We start from the raw sequence: 13,464 nt of genomic DNA on the forward strand, positions 1-13,464 counted from the left end.
CCTGACCCTGGAGGTTTATTGTGGATGGTTCCTACCCCTTCATTCCTAAGAACAATTGATAAACACTTAAACACTTAGAGACCCACCTAGTCAATCCATTCTGGTCTCTTTGCAAGGGTCCAAGGATCAGCCTTCCAGGATCCCAAAGTAGACTGAGGGGACAAGTTGGTAAGTATCTAAGACTTGCACATGCAGTGGAATCTTCCAGGAGACAACATTCACCCTGAGTCATTTCTGAGCTGGACTTGGATGTAATCCTACCAAGAACAAGAAGAGGTAAGGTCTGAGTCTCCATGAATGGTATTAAATTGTCCCTGATCTTCAGGATTCCCTGGCTGAGGGAAAAAGATGAGACAGAAGTGAGTTCCCTAAGAACATCCGTAAAATATGAGAAATGAGGGGTGACTGATTTCTCAAAGCACCATGAAGGACAGGAGCATGAGTAAAACAAATGTCTTCAACATTTTTTAGTAATTAATTAATTTTTCAATCATAGTAAAATATACATAACAAGATTTACCATTTTAACCATTTTTAAGTGTATAGTTCAGTGGCATTAACTACATTTCCATTGTTGTGTGACCATCACCATTGTCCATCTCCAGGACTCCGTTTTTTTTTAAGTTTTTTTTCCCCCTTTTTCTCCCCAAAACCCCCTGGTACATAGTTGTATATTCTTAGTTGTGGGTCCTTCTAGTTGTGGCATGTGGGATGCCACCTCAGTGTGGCTCAATGAGCGGTGCCATGTCTGCGCCCAGGATTGAACAGACGAAACACTGTGCCGCCTGCAGTGGAGCACACGAACTTAACCACTCGGCCACGGGGATGGCCCCTCCAGGACTCTTTTGATCTTGCAAAACTGAAACTCTCACCCCATTAAACGTTAACTCTCCATTCCACCTCTCCCAGCCCCTGTAACCACTCTTCTGCTTTCTCTTCTATGAAGTCGACTTCTCTAGGGACTTCATATAAATAGATCATATAGTATTTCTCTTTTTGTGACCAGCTTATTTCTCTTCGCATGATGTCTTCAAGGTTCATCCATGTTGTGGCATGTGTCAGAATTTCCTTCCTTTTACGGTTGAGTAATATGTAATATTTCATTGTATGTATAGTCCACCTTTTGCTTATCCATTCATCTATCAATGGACACTTGATTGTTTTCACCTTTTGGCTATTGTGACTAATGCTGCTATGAACATGAGTGTACAGACATCTCTTTGAGATCCTGCTTTCAATTCTTTTAGGTATACACCCAGAAGTAGAATTGCTGGATCATTTGGTAATTCTATTTTTAATTTTTTGAGAAATTTTTCAACATTTAACACAGAAAAATTGTAAAGTCTCTTTCTTGCATCTTTAAATTTTCCAAATGGGGGCCGGCCTGGTGGCACAGTGGTTAACTGCCCATGTTCCGCTTCTCGGTGGCCTGGGGTTCGCTGGTTCGGATCCCGGGTGCGGAATGGCCCCACTTGGCAAAAGCCATGCTGTGGCAGGCGTCCCATATATAAAGTAGAGGAAGATGGGCATGGATGTTAGCTCAGGACAGTCTTCCTCAGCAGAAAGAGGAAGATTGGCAGCAGTTAGCTCAAGGCTAATCTTTCTCAAAAAAAAAAATTTTCCAAATGTATACCCTCCATTCATGTTTCTAGAATAGTAACTGTTGAAACAGAAAACAGCCTGTGTATCAGAAAATTGAGGGGAAAGGAACATCCTAGACCAAGCTCAATATTTTCTTTTCCATGTGGAGTACTACAACACTATATCGTTATTAATAAAAATAATAACAGCAGTAATTTTAACCAATATTTCTAGAGTATTCACTATGTCTCTAGCACTGAGACCTTTTCTTGTTTAATGCACGTAGGGTCTTATTCATTTGAAGGACACAAATGTCCTTTGAATTTTGCTCAACTTCTTTTCTTTCTCTTATGAATAGACTAATGCCCTTCTTCCCTTGCCTCATAAGCCATCACGAGTTCTGATCCTGTCAAGTGGCCTGAATGTTAGCTCTGGCTGCTTCAACAGTTCTCTCCCTCACTCCAGCTAGTGTGAGGACAGAGGAAAAGATACTCATTCATCTCCTTTGCTCTCTCAAGACACCATGCATTCCATCCTCCCTCCACTTCTGCTATGAATGTGTCCTTCCAAAACTCACATCCTGAGATAAATAGTTTAGTTTTGATTAGAGCAGGAAGTGACACAGTTTCTTCAATAATGCACTTACACACCAGCTCTTAGAATTATTCAGTCTTGAAGATTTCTTGCATCAACAATGATGTGGAGTGTTGGTTCATCACCCAATATGTAATTATTACAGGCGCCAGCTGATGGAGGAACTTCAATGCCAGAGCGAGGACTTGGGGGTTTAATGGGGAGAATGCCATTGAAATGTTCCACGAGGATGTGCTGGACCTTCACTGGCACCTTTGGGAAGATTGCTCTTCAAGGATGCACAGGGTTAAATGCACTCAAGAGTGCTTGGAGGGTGGAGAATAATTACAAAACCATTGCCATTTGGACATATCCTAGAAGGTGGCTACCAAGGAAAAATTAGTCAAAAGAACTATGCTATAAAATGGATCTTTCTGAGTTTCTACATATGGTCCACATATCTGGCTCTATGCTTCCCAGCAGCAAAAGAAATGAAAGAAACGTGATCATAAGAGAAAATAAAACAGTTGTTCAGAAAAAAGCTTTAGCTACTCTTGTTTTAAGAACCAGAGAGGAATTTCCCCTTTGGGTGTGACATTTCTACAATAGAGATTTTTCCTTGGTAGCCACCTTCTAGGATATGTCCAAATGGCAATGGTTTTGTAATTATTCTCCACCCTCCAAGCACTCTTGAGTGCATTTAACCCTGTGCATCCTTGAAGAGCAATCTTCCCAAAGGTGCCAGTGAAGGTCCAGCACATCCTCGTGGAACATTTCAATGGCATTCTCCCCATTAAACCCCCAAGTCCTCGCTCTGGCATTGAAGTTCCTCCATCAGCTGGCGCCTGTAATAATTACATATTGGGTGATGAACCAACACTCCACATCATTGTTGATGCAAGAAATCTTCAAGACTGAATAATTCTAAAAAGGAGATTCATTCAACCATTTCTTATGATGTCCTTCACTGTAGGCTGATGACGAATGACAAATCTCAGTTGCTCAAAAACAATTCTAGTGGCTGAAGAAATTCCTCCAAAATAGATGGGCCCAAGAGAGTGGTTCGATGTAATTGTGAAATAGGGAATATTTAAAGAAATGGTTGAATGTTGTTATTTTTCACATTGAGGCAGTAGAGAATATGAGATAATTTCCAGTGATACCTGAAATTTACAATTACGAGCAGATTCAGATAGTATAAAGTTAACTACAGAGTTAAGCTTCTCTGAGAAAATGAAGTCATCTAACCAGGCTTGATGCTTTATGAAGAAACTATTAGAATTTAATCCTAGATTTAAAAATGGCATGCAGGCATAATAGCTCTTAAAAAAAAAATTGTGTTCATTTTTTAATTTCAGCATTAGAAAAATGTATGTTACATAGAAGTCACCCAAAAATTACTTGGGGAAGGAAGGAATGAGAAGAGGAACTGGAATAGAAGACTTATTTAAATATTACAGAACTGAAGGCATAGATGAAAGATTTCTGTCAAACAAGTGATGTCTGTGTGTCTGTTTTATTGTCACTCACGTCTCTACTTTCCAGCAGACTCATCAACAACATGGAATCAGGAAACCAGACAAGTGTGCCAGAATTCCTCTTCCTTGGTCTCTCAGAAGATCCAGAACTACAGCCCCTTCTCTTTGGGCTATTCCTGACCATGTACTTGGTCACTGTGCTTGGAAACCTGCTTATCATCCTAGCTGTCAGCTCTGCCTCTCACCTCCACACACCCATGTATTTCTTCCTCTCCCAACTCTCCTTGGTCGACATCTCTTTCACTTCCACTATAGTCCCCAAGATGCTGGTGAACATACAGACAGAGAACAAAGCCATCACCTACACAGGCTGCCTCACTCAGGTATATTTTTTTATGGTTTTTATATGTATGGACAATTTACTTCTGACTGTGATGGCTTATGACCGCTATGTGGCCATCTGCCACCCTCTGTATTACACAGTCATCATGAACCTCCCCCTCTGTGGCCTCCTGATTCTTCTCTCTTTGTTCATTGGCATTATGAATGCCTTGCTCCACACTCTGATGGCGTTCCATCTGTCCTTCTGCACAGACTTGAAAATTCCCCACTTCTTCTGCGAACTCGCTGAGATCCTCAAACTCGCCTGTTCTGATACTCTTATCAATAACATCCTGGTGTATTTAGTGACTAGCTTGTTGGGTGTTGGTCCCCTCTCAGGGATAATTTTCTCTTATACTCAAATTGTCTCCTCCATCCTGAGAATCCCATCAACTGGTGGAAAGTATAAAGCCTTTTCCACCTGTGGGTCTCATCTGTCTGTTGTTTCCTTGTTCTATGGGACTTGTGTTGGTGTCTACCTTAGTTCTGCAGCTAATTTCTCCTCCAGGAGGAGGGCAGTGGCCTCAGTGATGTACACTGTGGTCACTTCCATGATGAACCCCTTCATCTACAGCCTGAGGAACAGGGACATTAAGGGGGCCTTGAGGAAACTCATCTCTGGAACATTTTCCTTTTCATGGTTCTGTCATCTGCCTTGGGTATGGGCTTCTAGAATGACTCAAAGGGAATAAAATACTGAGTATGACAGAAATCCTGACTCTTCCATCATTCAATTCTCCTAGCAAAGTAGTAATCACTTTTAAGTCAAATAAATTTGTATTAAATCCTTCTGTCCTGTGTTTTACTACCTATCATTTATCAATTAACTCTCTGAGTTTAGTTTGGCATCTGTAAGATGGGCAGAGTAACATTACACACTTAACAGCAATATTGGGAACACATCTCACATATTGGGATATAGAAGAAAATTTAATAAATTATGTATGTGCAGAAATTTGTCTTATTAAGCGCTAGTAAAATTAAATGAATAATTATTGGGTATTAAGAAAAGTCAGGTATATCACAATAAAGCTGGGCGAAAAATATTAATTATTGAGAGTGCAACCCATGTGTTAGTAAACTTGCAGTGAACATTCATTGACTTTCACATTAATATATTGATAAACCAATCTTCATTTTGCCCTCTCCCCTTCGACTCATCTTCATTTTCCTCTTTATTTTGTCCTCATTTCTGCTAGATTCTATACAGGGAAATATGTTTGAATAAAGTCAATCAAGATTTCTTATTTAATCCATGAGTTATACACAACCACATTTCTTAATGTCCAAATATATGAAGGATATTTGTTCATGATTTTGTTACTGGTTTCTAGTATCGTTGCATTGTGGCCAGAGAACACAATCTGCAAAATTTTAATTCTTTGAAATTTATTAAGACTTGCCTTATGCAACACTTGTGTTCAAACTTAGTACATGGTCTGTTTGTGCTGAAAGATAAATGTGTGTTTCACAATAATTGAACGCATTTTCTAAATGTGCCTAATAGGTCAAGTTTGTTAGTCATGTTCAAATCTTATTTTGACTGATATTTCTTTTTTGCCTTCTTGTTTTATCAATCATGGAGTGATATATGTTAAAATTACCCAGTGTGATTTTGAATTTCTCTGTTTCTGCTTGTAGTTCAAGTGATGGGCTTTTCAGTACACATTCAGAATTTTTATACCTTCCTAATGCATTTAATCTTTTATCTTTATGAAACTGTCTTTGTTTTCACTGAGTGTGATTTTCCATTAAAGTCTACTTTGTCTGATAGTATGCACTGTAGTTACAAATGCTCTTTCTGGGCCTCCCAGGTGATGGGAAACCTGGCTGCAATCCATACCATGATTGGTTTGCTTCCAGGTCTCCTCTATTCTTAAAAGACTTTCCTTTGGGGTGCTAGCTCAAAGAAGGGAGTCCCTGACTCTCACTCTTCACTCCTGAGCCTGCAGACACTTGAAGCTCACATTGGTCCCTCAGCTGCCTCTTCTAGTCTACCTCAGCAGAAAATAAAACCAGCCCTCATATTTGGCTCATGTCTCTGGAGCCCTATCCTCTTCTGGTCTCTGATAAATAAACGAAAAGCAATAGGAAATATTGGAGTATAGGAGGAAGCCATTTGGTTTAAAACTAATTTGGCCTGATCTTGTTTATTTCCAAAAGGACCTGATGTGGCCTGTTGAACATGTATTGTGCACTTGCTTTAAACATTTACTATGTCCCAAAGACAAGAATGATTCCCTTAAAGACGGGGATGTAGCTTCACCCCATATTGGCATTTTCTTAAGGATAAGTATCTCTTCTTGGTAACTAAGGATTAATTACTGACCTGCTGTGCTTACCTTGTGACCACTGACCTGCTGACCACCAACCTGCTATGCCAGCTAATCATCTCATGACAGTAGTAAAAGAGATATTCCTGTCATACGTGATATATGCTCTTTGTTCCAAGACAGTATATAACCACTCTATACACCCTACTTCTTTGGTGCTCTTCCTTCAGGCAATAGTCCTCAAACCTTGCTCGTAATAAACTCTCCCAAGATTTTTTTTTAAAGATTGGCACCTGAGCTAACATCTGTTGCCAATCTACTTCTTTTTTCTTTTTCCTCTTCTTCTTCTTCCCAAAGCCCCCCAGTACCTAGTTGTATATTCTAGTTGTAGGTTCTTCTGGTTGTGCTATGTGTGACACCACCTCAGCATGGCTTGATGAGCATTGCCATGTCTATGCTGAACTGGCAAAACCCTGGGCCACCAAAGTGGAGCACGTGAACTTAACCACTCAGCCATGGGGCTGTCCCCTCCCCAGTTTTGATTTACAGATTGATTATGGATTATTTGCATCAATATCTCCATGCAGTGATTTCTTTTCTTTTCTTGTCTCTCCCAGGTTTTTTTCCCCAGGTTTATTGATATCTAATTGACATATAACACTGTGTAAGTTTAAGGTGTACAATTTGTTGATCTGATACATTTATATATTGCAAAATGACCATCACCAGAGTGTTGGCTAACACCTTCATCACGTTACATAATCACCATTTCTTTTTTTGTGGTAAGAACATTTAAGATCTACTCTCTTAGCAACTTTCAAGTAAATAATACAGTATTATTAACTACAGTCACCATACTGTACATTAGATCCCCAGAACTTATTCATATTCTAACTGGAAGTTTGTACTCTCTGACCAACATCTCAATTTCCCCCACTCCCCAACCCCTAAAAACCACTATTCTACCCTCTCTTTCTATGGGTTCAGCCTTGTTAGATTCCAGTGCAGTGATTTCTTACTAGTATTTAGATCTTCAGTGCTTTTAAGATATATACACACATATATATTTTTTTCTGCTGAGGAAGATTAGCCCTGAGCTAACATCTGTGCTAATCTTCCTCCACTTTATATGTGGGTTACTGCCACAGCATGGCTGATGAGTGGTGTAGGTCTGTGCCCAGGATCCAAACCCTCAAACATAGGCTGCCAGAGTACAGTGTGCAAACTTAACCACTACACCATGGGGCTGGCCCCCCAAAGATATATTTTTTTTAATGATCACTACACGCAGACTTTTAGTTGTCTTCAGCTGTAGGCTTGGTCCAAATTTCCCAACCTACAATTACCAGCAGCAGAAGTCCTGAATACAAATCATTAAATGAAGGCTATCTTAGTTTTGAAGCTAAATTTCTGTACCAACTAAGCCGACTTCATGGAGGCAACAGTCTTTTCAAGCAGAAGTACCTATCTTCTGAGGTGTGTTCTCTGTGTTTTCTGAGAGCGTGGTGGGGAGAATGCTTGTATGAACCCAGGGCTGCTTTGTTGTCTCTGTGGTATAATAAAAAATATTTGGTCTTTGTCCCCAGTTCCTGGCACAGAATGCCAAAACTCTTGGAATCTCCTGAGTAATAAGAGTGTCTTTGGTATGCTAATGAGATAACTCTTGACTGAGTGGTTCCTGGATAGCCTCAGGGATGGTTCCAGAAAGACCAAACAGTGATTAGAGGGTTGGAAGTTTTAGCCTCAACCTCCGACCTCCCTGGAGAAGTGTTGGAGGTTGAACTAATTATCAATGACCAATGATTTAATCAATCATGCCTATGTAATGAAGCCTCCATAAAAACCTAAAAGGATGAGGTTTGGAGTGCTTCCTGCTTGGTGAACAAGAACGTGTCAATGTGCCAGGAGGGCGATGCACCCCATACTCCACGGGGTCAGAAGCTGCTGTGTTCAGGACCCTCTGACCCCACCGTATGTATCTCTTCACCTGGCTGTTCATTCATATTCTTTAATATCCTTTGAAATAAAGCAGTAATCTAGTAAGTAACCTGTTTTCCTGAGTTCTGTGAACTACTCTAGCAAATTAATTGACCCTAAGGGAAGGGGTCAAGGGAACCTACTATTTATAGCCAAGTCAGAAGCACAAGTGACTTGCAATGGCATCTGCAGTGGGGAGAGGGGCGGTCTTGTGGGACTGAACCCTTAACCTGTGGGATCTGACCTTATGTCCAGGTAGATAGTGTCAGAATTGAGTTAAATTGTAGGACATCCCTCTGATGTCCAGAGAGTCTGAGAATTATTTAGTGTGGGGGAAATTCCCTTCCAAACACATACACATTTGGTGGCCAGAGGTATGAGAAGTGAAGTATTGAGTGTAGTGAGAGATTAAAGGAGAAACAGAGGAGAAAGTGAGTTTTTTTCTTTAGACCCACAAAGCCTAAAATATTTACTATATGATCCATATGGAAAAAGATTGCCCCCTGCTCTTTCCTGGTTCTCAGCTAAAGTCTGAGGGCTTTCCTTCTGAGTTTTTATAATTTTATTGACAAACTTTATATAAAAATCCTAAAAGGCTGAGCTGCTGTGTTTCAAGTAAAAGATAACGAACAGACAAATGAACAATGATAGGTAACTCCAAGGGAAAATCAAGAGACACTTAAAAATCCTTAGATCCTGCTTGTTTTCTGCATCTCAGAAGGAATTCGGGTTTTCAGACATTGTTGCTCAGCATCTAAAGTCCTGGTTCTCAAAGGAGACGTGGGTAGCAATTTTTCTGCCCAACCCTCTGCAGCACCTCCATCCCCCCTGCCTACCCCCCACCCACACCCGTCGGCACTAATCACACTTGCAGCCTAACAACTCTTTGCTGTGGGAGGCTGTCCTGTGCATTGAGATGTTTAGCTGCAGCCCTGGCTTCCACCACTAGATCCCAGTAGCACCCCACCCAAACTGAGTTGTTACTCCCAAAACTATCTCCAAGTATTGCCAAATCATTCCCCATTAAGAATGACTGCTCAAAACATATATATTTTTTAAATGAAGACAAGTAAGGTATCTTAGAGTAAACTAGTCATTTATATGCATGGTTCAAATACTAATATATAAAGGAGAGAGACAATATTGAACTTTACCTGTGCTGCTAGAAAACCCCGACAGTTAATCCCCCCACTTCCCACCCTTTCACATTCTGGAAACCCCTTACTGCAATGAGCCTCAGAGCCTCCCTTCCTCATATGACTTGGATAAGACTCGCTGATGACCCCCCTGATTACCTCTGATAAGGCTAGACACACACTCTACAAATTCCCATTTTTTTCCCCCGAAGGTTTCTAACTTTCTATACATGGTCTTAATTGTGTATTTACAGCTTTTCATTTCCCCCTTTGCCCATGTCTCTCTCTAGGGATATCCCAAGAAGCAGAGGACTCTACAAACTTCATAATCACTATTGTCACAGCAATGATGTGGGTGCCACACCACTTAATTTCCCAGTGCTTATACTTGCACTTCTTCCCATGCTATCACCAATGATAACTTGAGTAATTGTGATGCTACTATTTGCCATGCATTATCCACCCCAACTTCCCTCTCTGAGCTCCTCAAATATCTCAGACTCCTATTGTGAGAGTCCCTTTCTTGGGACCAATTCTGGTACCCTTTATTGTATCCATCAAGTCCAAAAAGGGTTCAGATGACACATTCAATTTAGAATAACTTGAGTAGAGTTTAACAAGGCAGTATTTTCAAAAGTATGGCCAGGGTTTAGGGAAATCAGAAAGAGTAGTGTAGGGGCCGGCCCGGTGGTACAGCGGTTAAGTCCCCACGTTTCACTTCAGCAGCCCGGGGTTCGCCAGTTCGGATTTCATGTGTGGACACGGCACCGCAGGACAAGCTATGCTGTGGTAGGCATCCTACATATAAAGTAGAGGAGGATGGGCACAGATGTTAGCTCAGGGCCAGTCTTCCTCAGCAAAAAGAGGAGGATTGGTGGCTGATGTTAGCTCAGAGCTAATCTTCCTCAAAAACAAAAAAAACAGTAGAGTAGTACTCTATGGTTATTAAGAGAAGGCTGCATTACAGGGGTAGACACCTTGGTTTGAGGGATGCAGTCAGTCCTCATGACCTGTAGGGTGGGTGACTGGGGGTTAAATATCTGAATCTCATTCTTCTTCCCTCTGATCTTTTGTTAATCCTCCCCCTTGGCCCAACCCAATAGGAAGCTAGAAGGCAATTTACTGGAGAGATGAAGGAGGCTAGGACCAGAGAGGTAACAGTGTAGATGGTGAGAAGTGGGCTGATTCTGGATCTATTTTTAAAGTAGACCATCAATATTTGCTAAGGTATGGGGTGTGAGAGAAATAAAGCAGTCAAGAATGTCTCCAAGGTTTTTTGACTTAAATTGGCAAGAGTTGCCATTTTCTGAGAGGAGGAAACTGAAGCCTAGGGCGTGGGAGTGAGAATGGAGCTGGGTTTTAATTTTTCATTGAACTATAATATATATTCAGAAAAGGAGGGGCCAGCCAGGTGGTGCAGCGGTTAAGTTTGCACGCTCCACTTTGGTGGCCCGGGGTTCACCGGTTCGGATGCCAGGTGCGGACATGGCACCGCTTGGCAAGCCATGCTGTGGTAGGCGTCCCACATATAAAGTAGAGGAAGATGGGCATGGATGTTAGCTCAGGGCCATTCTTCCTCAGCCAAAAGAGGAGGATTGGCAGCAGATGTTATCTCAGGGCTAATCTTAGTCCAACAAAAAAAAAAGAAAGAAAAGGATACATATAATTTGATGAGTTTTCACAAACTGGTCACACCCACATTATCAGCATCCATCTAGATCATCCAGGAAGTCTTCTTGCCCGCTGAGTAATGACCATCCCGATATCCAATAGTACTGATTATTTTGCCTGTTTTGTACTTTGTGTATCAATGGAATTGTATGCTATGCCCTCACTCCTGTCTAGATTGTAATCAACTCACTAGGTTTGTGATATTCATCCAGAATGTACATATAATGGCAGTTCATTCATTCTCAGTGTGTGAACATGCTACAATTTACTTATTCATTCCACTGTTAATGAATGGGTGCTTGGATAGTTTCCAAACTTTGGCTACTAATAATATTGCTTCAGTGAATATTTTTGAGGGGTGGAATTTCTGAGTTATAGGATATGCATATGGGCAGCTATAGTAGATTCTGCCAGTTTTCCAATGTAACTATAACAAATTACTCTCCCACCAGCATGTGTAAGTTCTGCTTCCTCCATATCCTCACTAACACTTGGTATTTTCAGTATTTCACTAAGCCATTCTGTCCCAGTGGCATCTCATTGTGGTTTAAATGAGGATTTAATTAGCATTTCCCTAATGAAGTAGAGAACATTTTCGTATGTTTCTCGGCCATTTGGATATCCCGTTTTGTGATGTGTCCAGAGTTTTTGTGGGGGAGGTATTTTTAAATTGAGTTGTCTGTCATTGTCTTATTGAGTGATAAAGTTCTTACATATTCTAAACATGAATTATTTTCTAGATATATATATGTGTTTCTTCCAGTTCATGAGTTGCCTTTTCACTATCAATGATGTCTTTTTACGAGCAGTTCTTAATTTTAATGGATTCCAGTTCATCAAATCTTCTCTTTTATCTCTAATTTAAGAAATCTCTCCTTACCGAAAGCCATGAAGTCATGTTCTTATCTATAGATTTTGTATTTTGCCTTTCACATTTAAATCTGCAATCATTCTGGAATGATTTTTGTATGTAGTATGAGATAGAGATCAATTTTAAGTTTTTCCATGTAATATCCAACGGACTCAGCTTTATTGAAAAGACTAGGGGCCAGCCCGGTGACACAGCGACCAAGTGTGCACGTTCCGCTTTGGCGGCCTGGGGTTTGCCGGTTCGGATCCCGGGTGTAGACACAGCATGGTGTGGCAAGCCATGCTGTGGTAGGAGTCCCACACATAAAGTAGAGGAAGATGGGTACAATGTTAGCTCAGGGCCAGTCTTCCTCAGGAAAAAGAGGAGAATTGGCAGATGTTAGCTAATCTTCCTGGGGGAAAAAAAGAGAAAAGACTATCTTTGCCCCCCTGCAGTCATCCTGTCATACATTAGCTGGCCCCGTGTACATGGTTCTGCCCTCTTCCATTGGTCAATTTTCTACTCTTGCCCCAATCCCAAAGGAGAGAAGTTTGATTCTACTTACATAAAATTCAACAGTCAGCACTCTTCTAGGATATGTAGAGGAGGAAAACAAATCTTTCCTTCTACCCTTCTAAGTTCTTGACTGGGGCTCTGTAACAAAAGAGATTAACAAGAGAAAAGCATACAAATTTATTTAAGTTTTATGCAGCACTGGAGACTTTATGAGGAAACAAAGACACAAAAATTTGTTAAACCTCAGCATTTTTATGCTAGGTTTGAAGAAGAGTGGAAAGTCATGGAAAAGGCGATAAGACAAAAGGATGTGAGCTAAGGATAGATAACTGAGGGAAATTTAGCAATCCTGTTTATTTGGATTCCTTCCCACGTCACTCTATCTTTGGAGATAAGAATACTCCTTTCCACTGGTGTAAGGAGGACACCTATCACTTAAGGGTCTCATGACCTGCTTCAGAGGAAGGTTAGAGACTTCTTCCTGAACCTGCCATTCCTCAAATTCCTTCAGCTTAAAATATCCAATATGCCAACATACCATATTTTAAGGTAGTTGTGTTCTGAACCCCGTCAGATGTTACAGTTAAGTCACGACAGGATTTCCTTTGGAGGATGAGAGAATATAATGACCAGGAGGACCATGAAGGGGGCTTCTGGTTACTGATCATTTTTTTTTAAAACCTGGATAGTAATTACATAGATGTGTGCACTTTGTGGACATTTTTATGATTTGCGCATAGGTGTGTTCACTTTAAATATTGATCTGTGGGCTTTCAGTATGGGTGTTTTACTTCAACAAATAACTTTTTAAAAAACAAATAAAAGTCCACTTTCACTCTCTCTTTCCAGTTTCTCTAGGCAGCGTGAAAGACGGGCTAAAAGTCATTTACAAGGGCGGGGGATATCAACTCAGCTATATTTTATCTCCTCACAATAATTATATCTTTATATAGAAACAGGATGTGCATGAGGTTTTTCCAACCTTCTGGGGTATTGTTTACCTTAATAATGCTTCCTACTGTTTGGGG

The 13,464-nt window shown here is 40.7% G+C and overlaps 1 protein-coding gene across 1 annotated transcript; it reads left to right on the top strand.

Annotated features, from left to right (window-relative positions):
- The first annotated feature begins 3,715 nt into the window (after positions 1 to 3,715).
- Positions 3,716 to 4,705, top strand: LOC106823650 (olfactory receptor 7G3-like). The gene has a single exon (XM_014829475.3). It carries the CDS (start codon positions 3,716 to 3,718, stop codon positions 4,703 to 4,705), a length of 990 nt encoding a protein of 329 aa, XP_014684961.3.
- Positions 4,706 to 13,464: the final 8,759 nt, after the last annotated feature.

This window comes from Equus asinus, chromosome 20, assembly GCF_041296235.1.
Source record: "Equus asinus isolate D_3611 breed Donkey chromosome 20, EquAss-T2T_v2, whole genome shotgun sequence".
NCBI lineage: Eukaryota > Metazoa > Chordata > Mammalia > Perissodactyla > Equidae > Equus > Equus asinus.